Genomic DNA, 18,863 nt, shown 5'->3' with positions numbered 1-18,863 from the left:
GCTGAGCTCTTTAATCACCACTTCATTAAGTCAGGATTCCTATTTGACTCAGCCATGCCTCCTTGCCTGTCCAACATTTCCTCATCTCCCACCCCTTCTAACACGATTATCCCCGATGCTTCTCCCTCTTTTCCCCCTGTCCCACTACAAAGGTTCCTCCTGCAGGCAGTCATTGAGTCCGAGGTGCTAAAGGAGCTCCTTAAACTTGACCCCAAAAAAACATCTGGGTCAGATGGTTTAGACCCTTTCTTCTTTAAGGTTGCTGCCCCTATCATCGCCAAGCCTATCTCCAACCTTTTTAACCTGTCTCTCCTTTCTCCGGAGGTTCCCATTGCTCGGAAGGCAGCCACAGTTCGTCCTTTATTTAAAGGGGGAGATCAAGCTGATCCTAACTGTTTTAGGCCTATTTCTATTTTGCCCTGTTTATCAAAAGTGTTGGGAAAACTTGTCAATAATCAACTGACTGGCTTTCTTGATGTCTATAGTATTCTCTCTGGTATGCAATCTGGTTTTCGCTCAGGTCATGGATGTGTCACTGCAACCTTAAAGGTCCTCAATGATGTCACCATTGCCCTTGATTCTAAGCAATATTGTGCTGCTATTTTTATTTACTTGGCCAAGGCTTTCGATACGGTAGACCATTCCATTCTTGTGGGCCAGCTAAGGAGTATTGGTGTCTCTGAGGGGTCTTTGGCTTGGTTTGCTAACTACCTCTCTCAAAGAGTGCAGTGTATAAAGTCAGAAAATCTGCTGTCACAGCCACTGCCTGTCACCAAGGGAGTACACCAAGGCTAAATTCTAGGTCACACGCTCTTCTCAATTTACATCAACAACATAGCTCAGGCAGTAGGAAGCTCTCTCATCCATTTATATGCAGATGGTAGTCTTATACTCAGCTGGCCCCTCCCCGGATGTTGTGTTAAATGCTCTACAACAAGCTTTCTTAGTGTCCAACAATCTTTCTCTACCCTTAACCTTGTTCTGAACACCTCCAAAACAAAGGTCAAGTGGTTTGGTAAGAAGAATACCCCTCTTCCCACAGGTGTTATTACTACCTCTGAGGGTTTAGAGCTTGAAGTAGTCACCTCATACAAGTACTTTGGAGTATGGCTAGACAGTGCACTGTCCTTCTCTCAGCACATATCAAAGCTGCAGGCTAAAGTTAAATCTAGACTTGGTTTCCTCTATCGTAATCGCTCCTCTTTCACCCCGGCTGCCAAACTAACCCTTATTCCGATGACCATTCTACCCATGCTATATTACGGAGACATAATATATAGATCGGCAGGTAAGGGTGCTTTCAAGCGGCAGATGTCCTTTACCATTCGGCCATCAGATTTGCCACCAATGCTCCTTATAGGACACATCCCTGCACTCTATACTCCTCTGTAAACTGCTCATCTCTGTATACCCGTCACAAGAACCACTGGTTGATGCTTATTTATAAAACCCTCTTAGGCCTCACTCCCCCTATCTGAGATATCTACTGCAGCCCTCATCCTCCACATACAACACCCGTTCCGCCAGTCACATTCCGTTAAAGGTCCACAAAGACCACACATCCCTGGGTCGCTCCTCTTTTCAGTTCGCTGCAGCTAGCGACTGGAACGAGCTGCAACAAACACTCAAACTGGACAGTTTTATCTCAATCTCTTCATTCAAAGACTCAATCACTTACTGACAGTTGTGGCTGCTTTGTGTGATGTATTGTTGTCTCTACCTTCTTGACCTTGGTGCTGTTGTCTGTGCCCAATAATGTTTGTGCCATGTTTTTTGCTGCTGCCATGTTGTGTTGTTACCATGTTGTTGTTATGTTGTGTTGCTACCATGCTGTGTTGTCATGTGTTGCTGCCTAGCTATGTTGTTGTCTTAGGTCTCTCTTTATGTCGTGTTGTGTTGTCTCTCTTGTTGTGATGTGTGTTTTGTCCTATATTTATATTGTATTTATGAAAATGTTTTAAATGCCGTCCCCGCAGGAGGCCTTTTTCCTTTTGGTAGGCCGTCATTGTAAATAAGAATTTGTTCTTAACTGACTTGCCTAGTTAAATAAAGGTTCAATAAATAACATTAAAAATTAAAACAGACTTATTTGGAAATTGTGGAACATTGTAGGAATGTTCTGTGCAAACGCTTAAATATTTCCAGAACATTTTATTACGTTTTGGGAGTCTGGGATGTTACAAGAATATTCCTGTGATATTCACATATTGTACTGACAGGACTTAGACCAGGTTTTCTGTCAACATTCTTACAACATTAATGGAATGTCCTGTGCATCCTAACTTAAACATTGTATGAATGTCATTACAACTGATCATATTTAGTGCTTTTGGAACATATGTCTTGTAATGTGTCCACACGGTTACCACAACCGAATTACATGTTTTGGGAACCTTTAAATAACTCAGAAAGGCTGTTCTGTCAACATCCTTGCAACATCAAATGAATGTGTTGTGCAACATGATACAAACATTCTCTGAATGTCTGCACAACTGGACAGTTCCTGTGTTTTGTGAACCTTTCTCTTGTCATATCCCAACAATGTTCCCACAACCTAAAGAAATGTTTTAGGAACTTTTAAAGAACATAAAAAATGTTTTCTGGGAACGTTCTTCTAGCATCAGGTGAATGTTTTTTCATTCTAAAATATACATTGTATAATCATCTGCACAACTGGATAGTTCGTCTTTTGTGATGTCCCCACAATGATCCCGCCATACTGTTTCGACAAACATTTGGGAACCTTTAAAGAACAGACAAAATGTGTCATCGGAACATTCCTACAACACCAGGCAAATGTTTTATACAATCATCAGCATGACTAGACAGTTTTTGTGTCACGGAACCAATTTTGGTTTGCTGGAAAATTATAGTGAATGTTAGGATATTTTTTTTAAATGTGGGGAAAAAACACATTTGTTATCAAAAACATTCTTTGAACATTTTGGGGATGTTCTCATCCTAATGTTTGATAAAACCAGAACTTAATGGGAATATTAGCTAATGTTCTGGGAATGTTCCCGGTTTGTGGGTCGTCTCTCCATGAGGACTCTTCAGAGATGAGGAATACTTCAGTGGTGGGTCGTGCAACTCTGAATATATTCACGACATTAGCATAATTCTATGAGTTTATTTACCAACTAATAATCTAATATTAGGCTGTAACTGCGCGGTAAAAACACTTGAGAGCTTCTGACAGTTATCAAAGACATGACTGATCAAGCCGTTCACGTTTAGAGAACAGCTTTCATCGAACACACACACTCAAACAGTTAAGACAAGCTCCTCTACCCTGCCAAAGTCAATATGCTGTTTGATAACAAGTAGGGTATGATGTATGTGGCTACAGCTTCAATGTCTGCATTTTTTATACATTGATGTACTTGGCACACCTACAACTTCATTTTTATGTGGTCACTGTTGCTCTTTTGTATGTAATTATGCTAATTAATATAATGGATTACATTCATTAGGACTCATGGGACTTTATATTGCATCTGCATCTCTCAATATAAATCTCAATATACTTTTGAAGTCAAGGTCAAACTCTCAAAAGCAACATGTGGATGTTGATGTTGTCTCAAAGTAGACTCATATAAAAAATAAAAAATTTAAAAGCATTCTCTCAATTTATTGCCACCGTATCTGCTCTAACGACACAAGTGTATAGACACAGGTCTATACACACAGGTGGTGTGTTCCTGTCCCTTCTGTGTGTATAGGTGATAGAGCTGTGTCGACTCAACAGCCAGGAGAAGCTGGTTAGTGTTGTTATCCACGTGTGGCTTGTTGACCTCCCGTTCTCTGTATGTCTGCAGGAGGTGGAGCTGTGTCGACTGAACAGTCAGGAGAAGCTGGGCCTGACGTTGTGCTACAGGACAGACGAGGAGGAAGACATGGCTATCTATGTCAGTGAGGTGAGACAGCAGGAGTGGGACTGAGGGTAGCTAGGGAACAGCTGCTGTTCGTCTTACTTATTCTCATTCTTCTTCTCTCTCTCCACCCTTACAGTTTTCACTTAAGAAAACGCTTTTCTATACGCCACACTTATTCAGAAATAGGTATTTTTGAAGCTCTCACTTCACCTACACGTCTAATGTCACAACACTCAGCAGTGTACAAATGCTTCCTTTCCTCAAGAGTTCTAGAAACAAACACCAAAATAACAGCTACTATTTATAGTTGTTGATAAAAGAAAATGTAAATCGACTTGATAAAAAAATGTATGCATGCATTTCCACCAGTCCTGTCTGTTTATCGCTTCTTTGAGGTTTCAAAGAGTGCATTCCCGAAAGTATTCAGAACCCATGACTTTTTCCACATTTTGTTACGTAGCAGCATTATTCTAAAAACTATTCAATTGTTTTTTTCCCCTCATCAATCTACACACAATACCGCATAATGACAAAGCAAAAACAGGTTTTTAGAAAAGTTAGCAAATTTATAAAAATAAATAAATAATGACATTTACATTTACATAAGTATTCAGACCCTTTACTCAGTACTTTGTTGAAGCACCTTTGGCAGTGATTACAGCCTCAATTCTTCTTGGGTATGACACTACAAGTTTGGCACACCTGTATTTGGGGAGTTTCTTCCATTCTCCTCTGCAGATCCTCTCAAGCTCTGTCAGGTTGGAGGGGGAGCGTCGCTGCACAGCTATCTTCAGGTCTCTCCAGAGATTTGCGATCAAGTTCAAGTCCGTGTTCTGCTTAGGCCACTCAAGTCATTCAGAGACTTGTGCTGAAGCCACTCCTGCGTTGTCTTGGCTGTGTACTTAGGGTCGTTGTCCTGTTGGAAGGTGAACCTTCGCCCCAGTCTGAGGTCCTGAGCGCTCTGGAGCAGGTTTTCATCAAAGATCTCGCTGTACTTTGCTCTGTTCATCTTTCCCTCGATCCTGGCTAGTCTCCCAGTCCCTGCTGCTGAAAAACATCCCACACAGCATGATGCTGCCTCAACCATGCTTCACCATAGGGAAGATGCCAGGTTTCCTCCAGACATGACGCTTGGCATTCAGGCCAAAGATTTCAATCCTTTAGGTGCCTTTTGGCAAACTCAAAGCGGGTTGTAATGTACTGAGGAGTGGCTTCCATCTGGCCTCAACCATAAAGGCCTGATTGGTGGAGTGCTGCAAAGATGGTTGTCCTTCTGGAAGGTTCTCCCATCTCTACAGAGGACCTCTGGAGCTATGCCAGAGGGACCATCGAGTTCTTGGTCACCTCCCTGACCAAGGCCCTTCTCGTCCAATTGCTCAGTTTGTCCGAGCGGCCAGCTCTTGGAAGAGTCTTGGTGGTTCCAAACTTCTTCCATTTAAGAATGATAGAGGCCACTGTGTTCTTGGGGAACTTCGACGCTGCAGAATCTTTTCGGTACCCTTCCCCAGATCTGTGCCTCGTCACAATCCTGTCTCGGAGCTCTACAGACAATTCCTTCGACATCATGGCTTGATTTTTGCTCAGACATGCACTGTCAACTGTGGGACCTTATATAGACAGGTGTGTGCCTTTCCAAATCATGTCCAATCAATTTAATTTATCACAGGTGGACTCCAATCATGTTGTAGAAACATTTCAGGGATGATCAATGGAAACAGGATGCACCTGAGCTCAATTTTTTCTTTATTTTTAATACATTTGCAAACATTTCTAAAAACCTGTGATGTACAGTATATGTTTAGATTGATGAGGGGAAAAAAAGATTTAATGCATTTTAGAATAAGGCTGCAACATAACAAAATGTGGAAGAATTCAAGGGGTATGAATACTTTCCGAATGCATTGTAAATACACTGATATAACTGTGAAAGGAATACAGCATTCTAGACATTCAGGACTAAATCAGTTGTGAGCTTAGTTAATATTGAATATGTAGAGAGTCTGTAATTTAATATGATTACACAGACTAAAAATACATGAATCGTTGGACTGGCACTTCATAATTATTATATTTGCATTAATATAGATTAAACCACCTCGTAAAAAAAAGGCACTATAGTCTTTCTTTGAGTGTATATCCCTGTTCTTCAAATAGAACTGACATGTTTTGCAAGCTGAGGTTACACTATTTGTGCCCACAGTCAAGGCTTTTTTTCTCTGTTTCTCCCACTTATTGGCAGCACTTACAAAGCACTGTCCTCTCCTCCATTCTGCCCAACTTACACTCTCTCTCGCTCTCTCTCTCTCTCTCTCATTCGTTTGAAGTTAGCTCAGACCCGCAAGGTATATGCAGCTGAACATGAGTTGAATACAGATCGCTGTAGTCACTGGGCTGCTTCTCCTCTCAAGTGTTCAGTCTATAAAAAGTCAAACCAAGGAGAGCGTGCTGTATTTACATGAGCTTCTACTGACTGTCACTCCGTATTTCAGCTGTGTTTCAGAGAGGGAATTGTGTTTCTGATCTCACATAAATACCAATGAACTATACAGTCTCATGCATACTATTTGGCAAAGCACAAGATGTAGTGTTTAAAAAGGACATGTTATATCACGCTTTGTGTAGTATGACTTTGCTTAAAAATTGGTTTGAGAATAAGCTATGTAGTGTTTATGAAGTCTTTATGAATGCCCTATAAAGCCTTTATAAGTTGTAGGGTCTTGCTTTAAATGGCGTGCAGCTTATAAAGCCTTCATAAACACTACATAAATGTGTTATGAATCAATATAACCGTATGTCATCCTTTATAAAAGGTTCATAAATGTGGCTTAACTGTGTGACATAACCACCAATGTCAAATCTGACATAACCCACTATGTAAAATATGACTTTTTAAAATTTAACCAGGCAAGTCAGTTAAGGACAAATTCTCATTTTCAATGAAGGCCTAGGAACAGTGGGTTAGCTGCCTTGTTCAGGGGCAGAACGACATATTTTTATCTTGTCAGCTCGGTGTCACGCCCTGACCATAGAGAGCTGTTTATTCTCTATGATGGTTAGGTCGGGGTGTGACTAGGGTGGGTTATCTAGGGGAATTATATATCTATGTTGGCCTGGTATGGTTCCCAATCAGAGGCAGCTGTTTATCGTTGTTTCTGATTGTGGATCATATTTAGGTAGCCATTTCCCCATTGTGATTTGTAGGATCTTGACTATGACTATGTATAGTTGCCTGTGAGCATTATTATAGCTTCACATTTCGTTTGTTCGCTTTATTGTTTTTGTTCTTTGAGTTTTTTCTTCCTAATAAAAGGGATGGAAACATACCACGCTGCATCTTGGTCCAATCATTATGACGAGCGTGACACTCGGGGATTCGATCTAGTAACCTTTCTGTTACTGGCCCAACGCTCTAACCACTAGGCTACCTGCCGCCCCATAAACCTGTGCTTTATAAAGGGTGGCATAAGGACCTCTTAATAAAGGCCTTAAGAATCATATTAAATGAAGGCTTCACAAAGCATTTATAACCCTGTCATGCATCTTGGGAGAGCATTGCAACACCAGAATATTGGGTTCGATTCCAGGGACCACCCAATTTGTAAAAATGTATTCACGCATGACTGTAAGTCGCTTCGGATAAAATCGTTGGCAAAATTGTATATATTATATTACACTAAAACATTGCTAGGATGGCCCAACCTCTTTACCTCCTGGGTGCACATAGTCAATATTGGACCTGACCTCAACTTCCCCCAAAATGCTGTGTTGCAGGATGACACACATTCTAAAGTTCAGTCATGCACAGATAAAAAAAAACGTTGATAGAGCCTTTTAAAATCAGTTTTAAAAATGCGCCTACTGTTTTTTTCTCTCCCAAATTCCATTTTCTTGGTTTTTGTTTTTCCAGGTTTTGGATGTCCCCATTTGTTCTGGTTTACTCCAGTTTTTTAAAACACTTGTTTTAATAGAAAACAACTAAATTGGATTTTGTGTGTTCACAACAATGCTTAAACCAAATCAGGGGATGACTTTTGAGGTCTTGGAAAAATCTAAGACATGTAGATTTTTTGTGTAGTTGCCCTTTAATTCAGTGAGCATGCCCTGTACTTTTGTTTGGTTAGCGGGTTTTCTGTAGTGCAGTAAGCACACATGATGTGATTCGGCTGCCAATGGAATGGGTGGAGTAAAAGTCCAAGAATCCAAGATGGCGTAGCAGTCAGGCGTCTTTGTCTTCGTCTTGTCGTGTCCCGTGTATAAATATTTTTATATATTTTTTCTAAGCATATACTTTTTAAACATTTTTCTTAACTTCAACATACTCTCCTGCAACCCGCCTCACCCAATGTGGTATGGATCTGCTATTTGCTTTACTTTAGAACCGGAACCCCCAACAGTAGCTAGCTACTGCTAGCAGTCATCAGCTAACCTTTAGCCCGGACAACTCCTGCCAGTCTGCACAGCGCAATTCAACCCAGAGCAAATCGGACTTCTTCTTCTCCATATCTCCGGATTACTACCGCAAGCTCTGAACCTTTTCACCTGGATCATTGCAGCTAGCTAGCTGCTATCCGAGTGGCAACTCCTGGCTAACGTCTCTGTCTCGAAGCAAGCACCAATTAGCCTGGAACTAGCCTATGCTAGGCCCATCTCCCGGCTAGCTGAAGAGGTCCATCAGCCACTCTTTGGGCTACAATACCTATTTTGCCAATTGGCCTGGAGCCTTTAACTACACGGAGCCCTGCTGGTCCATCACGACTGGTCTGCCGACGTAGCCGACGTAACAGACTTCTTTCGTTGCAACGTCCCTCTAAGGCCCTTCTGCTAGCTTGCTAGCCCCGGCCCGCTAGCTGTCTGAATTGCCGTATCTCCAGCCCGCCTAGCTACTCACTGGACCATATGATCACTCGGCTATGCATGCCTCTCCCTAATGTCAATATGCCTTGTCCATTGCTGTTTTGGTTAGTGATTACTGTCTTATTTCACTGTAGAGCCTCCAGCCCTGCTCAATATGCCTTAACTAACCCTTTTGTTCCACCTCCCACACATGCGGTGACCTCACCTGGTTTAAATGGTGTCTCTAGAGACAATACCTCTCTCATCGTCACTCAAGGCCTAGGTTTACCTCCACTGTATTCACATCCTTTGTCTGTACATTATGCCTTGAATCTATTCTACCGCGCCCAGAAACCTGCTCCTTCTACTCTCTGTTCTGAACGTACTAGACGACCAGTTCTTATAGCCTTTAGCCGTACCCTTATCCTACTCCTCCTCTGTTCCTCTGGTGATGTAGAGGTTAATCCAGTGCCTAGCTCCACTCCCATTCCCCAGGCGCTCTCATTTGTTGACTTCTGTAACCGTAAAAGCCTTGGTTTCATGCATGTTAACATTAGAAGCCTCCTCCCTAAGTTTGTTTTATTCACTGCTTTAGCACACTCTGCCAACCCGGATGTCCTAGCCATGTCTGAATCCTGGCTTAGGAAGGCCACCAAAACCCCTGAAATTTCCATCCCTAACTATAACATTTTCTGACAAGATAGAACTGCAAAAGGGGGCGGAGTTGCAATCTACTGCACAGAGAGCCTGCAGAGTTCTGTCTTACTATCCAGGTCTGTGCCCAAACAATTTGAACTTCTACTTTTAAAAATCCACCTTTCCAGAAACAAGTCTCTCACCGTTGCCGCTTGCTATAGACCACCTTCTGCCCCCAGCTGTGCCCTGGACACCATATGTGAATTGATTGCCCCCCATCTATCTTCAGAGCTCGTGCTGTTAGGTGACCTAAACTGGGACATGCTTAACACCCCGGCCATCCTACAATCTAAGCTTGATGCCCTCAATCTCACACAAATTATCAATAAACCTACCCGGTACAATCCCAAATCCGTAAACACGGGTAACCTCATAGACATCCTCCTAACCAACCTGCCCTCCAAATACACCTCTGCTGTCTTCAACCAGGATCTCAGCGATCACTGCCTCATTACCTGCGTCCGTAATGGGTCTGCGGTCAAATGACCACCCCTCATCACTGTCAAACGCTCCCTAAACACTTCAGCGAGCAGGCCTTTCTAATCGACCTGGCCCGGGTATCCTGGAAGGATATTGACCTGATTCCGTCAGTAGAGGATGCCTGGCTATTCTTTAAAAGTGCTTTTCTCACCATCTTAAATAAGAATGCCTCATTTAACAAATTTTGAACCAGGAACAGATATAGCACTTGGTTCACTCCAGACCTGACTGCCCTTGACCAGCACAAAAACATCCTGTGGCGTACTGCATTGGCATCGAATAGCCCCCGCGATATGCAACTTTTCATGGAAGTTAGGAAACAATATACACAGGCAGTTAGAAAAGCAAAGGCTAGCTTTTTAAAACAGAAATGTGCATCCTGTAGCACAAACTCCAAAAAGTTCTGGGTCACTGTAAAGTCCATGGAGAATAAGAGCACCTCCTCCCAGCTGCCCACTGCACTGAGGCTAGGAAACACTGTCACCACCAATAAATCCATGATAATTGAGAATTTCAATAAGCATTTTTCTACGGCTGGCCATGCTTTCCACCTGGCTACCCCTACCCCGGTCAACAGCCCTGCACCCCCCACAGTAACTTGCCCAAGCCTCCCCCATTTCTCCTTCACCCAAATCCAGATAGCTGATATAATGAAAGAGCTGCAAAATCTGGACCCCTACAAATCAGCCGGGTTAACCAAGTTACAGATCACCGACCATTTCGAATCCCACCGTACCTTTACAGCTATGCAATCTGGTTTCCGAGCTGGTCATGGGTGCACCTCAGCCACACTCAAGGTCCTAAAAGATATCATAACCGCCATCGATAAGAAACAATACTGTGCAGCTGTATTGATCGACCTGGCCAAGGCTTTCGACTCTGTCAATCACCACATTCTTATCAGCAGACTCAACAGCCTTGGTTTCTCAAATGACTTTGGACACTGTGTTAACTAACCTCCAGACGAGCTTCAATGCCATACAACTCTCCTTCCGTGGCCTCCAACTGCTCTTAAATGCAAGTAAAACTAAATGCATGCTCTTCAACTGATCGCTGCCCGCACCTGCCCGCCCGTCCAGCATCACTACTCTGGACGGTTCTGACTTAGAATATGTGGACAACTATACCTAGGTGTCTGGTTAGACTGTAAACTCTCCTTCCAGACTCACATTAAGCATCTCCAATCCAAAATTAAATCTAGAATCGGCTTCCTATTTCGCAACAAAGCATCCTTCACTCATGCTGCCAAACATACCCTCGTAAAACTGACTATCCTTGACTTCGGCGATGTCATTTACAAAACAGCCTCCAACACTCTACTCAGCAAATTGGATGCAGTCTATCACAGTGCCATCCGTTTTGTCACCAAAGCCCCATATACTACGTATGCTCTTGTTGGCTGGCCCTCGCTTCACATTCGTCGCCAAACCCACTGGCTCCAGGTCATCTATAAGTCTTTGCTAGGTAAAGCCCCGCCTTATCTCAGCTCACTGGTCACCATAGCAGCATCCACCCGTAGCACGCGCTCCAGCAGGTATATTTCACTGGTCACCCCCAAAGCCAATTCCTCCTTTGGCCACCTTTCCTTCCAGTTCTCTGCTTCCAAATCACTGAAGCTGGAGACTCATATCTCCCTCACTAACTTTAAGCACCAGTTGTCAGAGCAGCTCACAGATCACTGCACCTGTACATAGTCCATCTTTAAATAGCCCATCCAACTACCTCATCCCCATACTGTTATTTATTTATAAAAGACAATTGCTCCTTATTTAATTTTTTTGCCCCTTTGATACTGGGCATCTCTGCTTGCACATTCATCTTCTGCACATCTATAACTCCCGTGTTTAATTGCTAAATTGTAATTGTTTTACCACTATGGCCTATGTATTTCCTTACCTCCCTTATCTTACCTCATTTGCACACACTGTACATAGACTTTTTCTATTGTGTTATTGAGTGTATGTTTGTTTATTCCATGTGTAACACTGTGTTGTTGTTTGTGTCGGCCTGCTTTGCTTTATCTTGGCCAAGTCGCAAATGTAAATAAGAACTTGTTCTCAACTGGCCTACCTGGTTAAATAAAGGTGAAATAAAATAATACAAATAAAAAAGGCCAGCAACACTCCGTATTATTCAGAACGCCATGAAATGACACCATATATACAGTGGTGTAAAGTACTTAAGTAAAAATACTTAGTTTTGGGGGGGGGGGGGTGTTTCTTTACTTTACTATTTACATTTTGGCAACTTTTACTTTAACTTCACTACATTCCTAAAGAAAATAATGTACTTCTTACTCTTACATTTTCGCTGACACCCAAAAGTACTCGTTACATTTCAACAGGAAAATAGTCCAATTCACACACTTATCAAGAGAACATCCCTGGTCATCCCTACGGCCTCTGATCTGGCAGACTAAATTATGTCTGAGTGTTGGAGCATGCCCCCGGCTATCCGTCAATAAAAACAAACAAGAAAATGTTGCCGTCTGGTTTGCTTAATATAAGGAATTTGAAACGATTTATACTTTTACTGTTGATACTTACAGTTGAAGTCGGAAGTTTACATACACTGAGGTTGGAGTCATTAAAACTTGTTTGTCAACCACTCTGCAAACAAACTATAGTTTTGGCAAGTCGGTTAGGACATCTACTTTGTGCATGACACAAGTCATTTTTCCAACAATTGTTTACAGACAGATTATTTCACTTATAATTCACTGTATCACAATTCCAGTGGGTCAGAAATTTACATACACTAAGTTGACTGTGCCTTTAAACAGCTTGGAAAATTCCAGAAAATGATGTCATGGCTTTAGCCCAGTGGTTCTTAACCTGGGTTCGATCGAACCCCAGGGGTTCGGTGAGTCAGTCTCAGGGGTTCGGCGGAGGTCAAGACACACATCCGACTCATATGATTCGCGATGTCACGCCCCGCTTGGCCATCATTGGCTGCAGGTGATCACGCTACATCGCTTGGCCTATCTGTGCTGCAGGGAATTTGGTGCGCTCAGTAGTCGACTTGTGACTGTCGTGATGGTACGTCTTGTGATTTCTTTCTTAATATTTGAATCCCTTCATACTTACTATGTCGAGCAAAAAAAGAAAGTGGCCGGACGAATATGTACAATATGGATTCACATGTATAACGGAACGTGATGGGAGTCAGCATCCTAACTGCATGATTTGCAATGCCAAGTTGAGCAATTCTAGTCTAGCACCGGCAAAACTAAGAGAACACTTCCTTAAGCTGCATGGAGATGGAAAATACAAGAACACAACGCTCGCTGAATTCAAGGTGAAGAGAGCCAGATTCGATGAAAAGGCTACTCTGCCTGTTCTCGGCTTTGTACCCATCAACAAACCGATCCTCACAGCATCGTACGCAGTTACTTACCTGATCGCAAAGCAGGGCAAACCACACACCATTGGTGAAACACTCATAAAACCAGCTGTGTTGAAGATGGCGAATATGCTGGGAAAAGAGGAATTATCCCAAATTCCTCTTTCAAATGACACCATCAGCGACAGAATAGAGGACATGAGCCAAGATGTCTTGGCTCAAGTAGTTGCAGATCTGATTTCAAGCCCGGCAAAATTCAGCCTTCAACTCGACGAGACCACAGACGTTTCCAATATAAGCCAGCTTGCTGTATTCGTGCGCTTTGTGAAAGACGACGTGATAAAGGAAGATTTTTTATTTTGTAAGCCTCTTACAACAACAACAACTAAGGCAGCCGATGTGAAGAAACTTGTGGATGACTTCTTCAAAGACAGTCTTCTTCAAAGACTTTCGTGGGATATGGTTTCTGCAGTTTGTTCGGACGGAGCTCCAGTCATGCTGGGAAGAAAGTCTGGTTTTGGTGCGCTAGTGAAAGCCGATGCACCACACATCATTGTTACGCATTGTATTCTGCACAGGCATGCGTTGGCAACAAAAACCTTGCCTCCAAAACTGGCAGAAGTATTAAAAATTGTAGTGGAATGCGTCAACTATGTGCGAACTAGTGCTCTGAGGCACCGCATCTTCAGTGAGCTGTGTAAAGAAATGGGCTCTGAATTCGAGGTACTTCTGTACCATTCTAACGTTCGGTGGTTATCCCGGGGACAGGTGCTGAATCGTGTTTTTGCCGTGCGTGTGGAATTAGCCCTGTTTTTGCAAGAGCACCAACATTGTCATGCAGATTGCTTCAAAAATTCTGAGTTCATTCTCATTTTAGCGTACATGGCTGATATCTTCGCAGCTCTCAATCATCTCAATCAAAAGATGCAGGGCGGTGGAGTCAACATCATCGAAGCGGAGGAAAACCTGAAGGCTTTTCAAAAAAAGCTACCGTTATGGAAACGACGAACAGAGAACGATAACTTCGCAAACTTTCCCCTGCTGGACGACTGTGTAAGTAAGATCGAAGATGTATCTGGAATCAGAGACATTTCTGTACCCGCGGAACTGAAGCAAGCAATTGCCACGCACTTAGATGAGCTTGCAAAGTCTCTCGACGGATACTTCCCTACAAGAGAGTCATATCCAGCATGGGTGAGACAGCCGTTCACGTTTAGTGTTGAGACAACAGATGTCAATGATGAATACCTCGATGAAATCATTGAAATTCAGCAGAGCCAGGTTCAACAGCAACTCTTCAGAACAACAACGCTTTCAACGTTTTGGTGTCAACAAATGGTAACGTACCCTGTTATTGCTAAGAAAGCTCTGGAGATTTTCATACCGTTTGTTACAACATATCTTTGCGAGCAATCCTTTTCGAGGATGCTGGACATAAAAACGAAGAAAAGGAACAGACTTTGTTGCGAAAATGACATGAGAGTGGCACTTGCCAAGGTGAAGCCGCGCATTTCTGAACTGGTCTCTGAAAGGCAACAGCAGAAGTCACACTGATTTGCAGTAAATATTCATTATTATGTTTTTGTTTTTGTGTGAAAATCATGTTTTGATGATTTTGTTCTTTGAACACACGGTGTTGATGTTGATGCACGGTTCATTTTGTGCACCAGTAAAATATATACCTATGTTTTGAATTTGAAAAAATCATATTTTATTTTTCCAATTAAGAAGGGTTCGGTGAATGCGCATATGAAACTGGTGGGGTTCAGTACCTCCAACAAGGTTAAGAACCACTGCTTTAGAAGCTTCTGATAGGTTAATTGACATCATCTGAGTCAATTGGATGTGTACCTGTGGATGTATTTCAATGCCTACCTTCAAACTCAGTGCCTTTGACATCATGGGAAAATCTAAAGAAATCAGCCAAGACCTCAGAAAATAAATTGAAGACCTCCACAAGTCTGGTTCATCCTTGGGAGCAATTTCCAAATGCCTGAAGGTATCACGTTCATCTGTACAAACAATAGTACCATACTTTGGTGCGAAAAGTGCAAATCAATCCCAGAACAACAGCAAAGGACCTTGTGAAGATGTTGGAGGAAACAGGTACAGAAGTATCTATATCCACAGTAAAACGAGTCCTATATCGACATACCTGAAAGGCCGCTCAGCAATGAAGAAGCCACTTCTCCAAAACCGCCATAAAAAAAGCCAGACTACGGTTTGCAACTGCACTTGAAATCCCTGGCCACTTTAATAAATGGAACACTAGTCACTTTAATAATCTTTACATATCTTGCATTACTCATCTCATATGTAAATACTGTATCTATACTATTCTACTGTATCTTAGTCTATACTGCTCTGACATTTCTCATCCATATATTTTTACATTCTTAATTCCATTCCTTTACTTAGATTTGTTTGTAATCGGTATATGTTGTGAAATTGTTAGATATTTCTTGTTAGATATTTCTGCACTGTCGAAGCTACACCCGCAATAACATGTGTTTAGCAGGTGTTATGTGACCAATACGATTTGATTTGATGCCATTTTTGACATTGGTGATTGTCACTCAGTTGCCACATTTCTGAACCCTTTATAAAGCATGACATATGGTTATAGATGCTTTGTAACAAATGTATGTAGTGCGTTTGAAGGCATTATGAAGGCTTTATGAAGCTTTATATGTTGAACGTCATTTACAGCGGGACCAGTTGTAGTGTGTTCATTGTGGGATCAATATTAGTTATCAACGTCATTATAAAACACAATGACAACTGGAATTGTGTGATCACGCTCTCCGCAGCCGATGTCAGTAAGACCTTTTAACAGGTCAACATTCACAAGGCCGCAGGGCCAGACGGATTACCAGGACGTGTACTCCGATCATGCACTGACCAACTGGCAAGTGTATTCACTGACATTTTCAACCTCTCCCTGTCTGAGTCTGTAATACCAACATTTCTGAAGCAGACCACAATGCCTCTGTGCCCAAGAACACTAAGGTAATCTGCCTAAATGACTACCGACCCGTAGCACTCACGTCTGTAGCCATGAAGTGCTTTGAAAGGCTGGTCATGGCTCACATCAACACCATTATCCCAGAAACCCTAGACCCACTCCAATGTGGATACCACACCAACAGATCCATAGATGATGCAATCTCTATTGCCTTCCACAGTGCCATTTCACACCTGGACAAAAGGAACACCTATGTGAGAATGCTATTCATTGACACAAGCTCAGCATTCAACACCATAGTGCCCTCAAAGCTTATCACTAAGCGAAGGACCCTGGGATTGGACAACTTGACGGGCCGCCCCCAGGTGGTAAGGGTAGGCAACAACACATCTGCCACGCTGATCCTCAACACTGAGGCCCCTCAGGGATGTGTGCTTAATCCCGTCCTGTTCACCCATGACTGCATGGCCAAGCACGACTCCAACACCATCATTAAGTTTGCTGACAACACAAAAGTGGTAGGCCTGATCACCGACAACAATGAGACAGCCTATAGGGAGGAGGTCAGAGACCTGGCAGTGTGGTGCCAGGACAACAACCTCTCCCTCAATATGAGCAAGACAAAGGAGCTGATCGTGGACTATAGGAAAAGGAGGGCCGAACAGGCTCCCATTAACATCGACGGGACTGAAGTGGAATGGGTCGAGAGTTTCAAGTTCCTTTGTGTCCACATCACCAACGCACTATCATGGTCAAAACACACCAAGACAGTTGTGAAGAGGGCACGACAACACCTTTTCTCCCTCAGGAGACTGAAAACATTTGGCGTTGGTCCTCAGATCCTCAAAAGGTTTTGCAGCTGCACCATCGAGAGCATTCTGACGGGTTGCATCACTGCCTGGTATGGCAACTGCTCGGCAACTGCTCGGCATCTGACCGTAAGGCGCTACAGAGGATAATGCGTACGCCCACTACATCACTGGGACAAAGATTTCTGACATCCAGGACCTATATACTACATACAGTCACCCAAGTCATAGACTGTTCTCTGTGCTACCACAAGCGGTACCGGAGTGCCAAGTCCAGGACCAAAAGGCTCCTTAACAGCTTCCACCCCCAAGCCAAAAGACTGCTGAACAATTAATCATATGGCCACCCGGACTATTTACAAGCTTCCCCCTCCCCTCCCCCCATTTGTTTATACACTGCTGCTACTCGCTGTTTATTATCTATGCATAGTCACTTTACAAATTACCGTACCTCCGCACATTGACTCGCTACTGGTACCCCACCCCCAGTATAAAGCCTCGTTATTGCTATGTGATTTTCTTGTGTTACTTTTAGATTTTTTTTTACTTGAGTTTATTTAGTAAACATTTTCTTAACTCTATTTCTTGAACTGCATTGTTGATTAAGAACTTGTAAGTAAGCATTTCACGATAAGGTTTTGTTGTATTCGGCGCATGTGACAAATACAATTTCATTTGATGAACCTGAACTCTCATGGAAGTTTGGCTTGTATTTTGCCTGAGGGTGTTGTAATAGATGCAAAATATAATGAAACGGATCTATAGGCAAATCTATAGGGATAGTGTATTACACAGAACTGTAGGATTATAGTGTTCAGAGTGTGCTTAACTAACACATATGGATCTAGTAAGAAAATACATTCAAATCAAATCAAATGTTATGCAAACAGTCTGGGTAGCCATTTGATTAGCTGTTCAAGAATCTTATGGCATGGGGGTAGAAGCTATTTAGGAGCCTCTTGGACCTAGACTTGGCATTCCGGTACCATTTGCGGTGCGGTAGCAAAGAGAACATTCTATGAATAGGGTGGCTGGAGTCAGGAGAATAGAATGATGGTCAGATTTGCCAAATTGAGGGCGAGGGAGAGCTTTGTATGTGTCTCTGTGTGTGGTGGCCTCGAGTTTTTTTTACCTCTGGTTGCACAGATATGAGGTAAAACAGATTTAAGTTTGCCTGCAATAAAGTCCCCGGCCACTAGGAGCACCGCTTATAGATGAGTATTTTCTTCTATGCTTTTGGCCTTACACAGCTCGTTGAGTGCGGTTTTAGTGCCAGCATCGGTTTGTGGTGGTAAATAGACGGCTACGAATAATATAGACAGTGTGGCTTACTGCTTACAAAATGAGGTATTCTACCTATTCTACCTCAGGCGAGCAATACCTCGAGACTTCTTTAATATTAGACATCGCGCACCAGCAGTTATTGACAAATAGACACACAACCCCGCCCCACGTCTTACCAGACGTAGCTGCTCTGTCCTGCCGATGCACGGAGAAGCCAGCCAGCCCTATATTATCCGTGTCGTTGTTTAGCCACGTCTCGGTGAAACATAAGATATTACAGTTTTTAATGTCTCATTGGTAGGATAGTCTTAATCGTAGATTGTCCAGTTTGTTTTCTAATGATTGCACGTTGGTCAATAATACAAAGGGTAGTGGTGGTTTACCTACTCATCGTTGAATACTTACAAGGCACATCGCCCTCCTCCCCCTTCTTATACGTATTTTCTTCACGCGAATGACAGGGATTTGGGCCTTGTCTCGACAAAGCAGTATATCCTTCGTGTCGGACTCATTAAATAAAAAAATCTTTGTCCAGTTCGAGGTGAGTAATCGCTGTTCTGGTGTCCAGAAGCTCTTTTC

The 18,863-nt window shown here is 42.7% G+C and overlaps 1 protein-coding gene across 1 annotated transcript in view; it reads left to right on the top strand.

Moving 5' to 3' along the window:
* LOC139540346 (PDZ domain-containing RING finger protein 4-like) overlaps window positions 1-18,863 on the top strand; it is a 113,389-nt gene that overhangs the window by 78,022 nt on the left and 16,504 nt on the right. Inside the window, exon 4 of the mRNA XM_071344102.1 lies at window positions 3,819-3,917. Within this exon, the coding sequence (XP_071200203.1) occupies window positions 3,819-3,917 (99 nt within the window). The remainder of the gene's footprint in view (window positions 1-3,818; window positions 3,918-18,863) is intronic.

Source organism: Salvelinus alpinus, chromosome 15 (genome assembly GCF_045679555.1).
Source record: "Salvelinus alpinus chromosome 15, SLU_Salpinus.1, whole genome shotgun sequence".
NCBI lineage: Eukaryota > Metazoa > Chordata > Actinopteri > Salmoniformes > Salmonidae > Salvelinus > Salvelinus alpinus.
The sequence above is the reverse complement of the archived record's forward strand: the minus strand, read 5'-3'. Positions and strand labels throughout refer to the sequence as shown.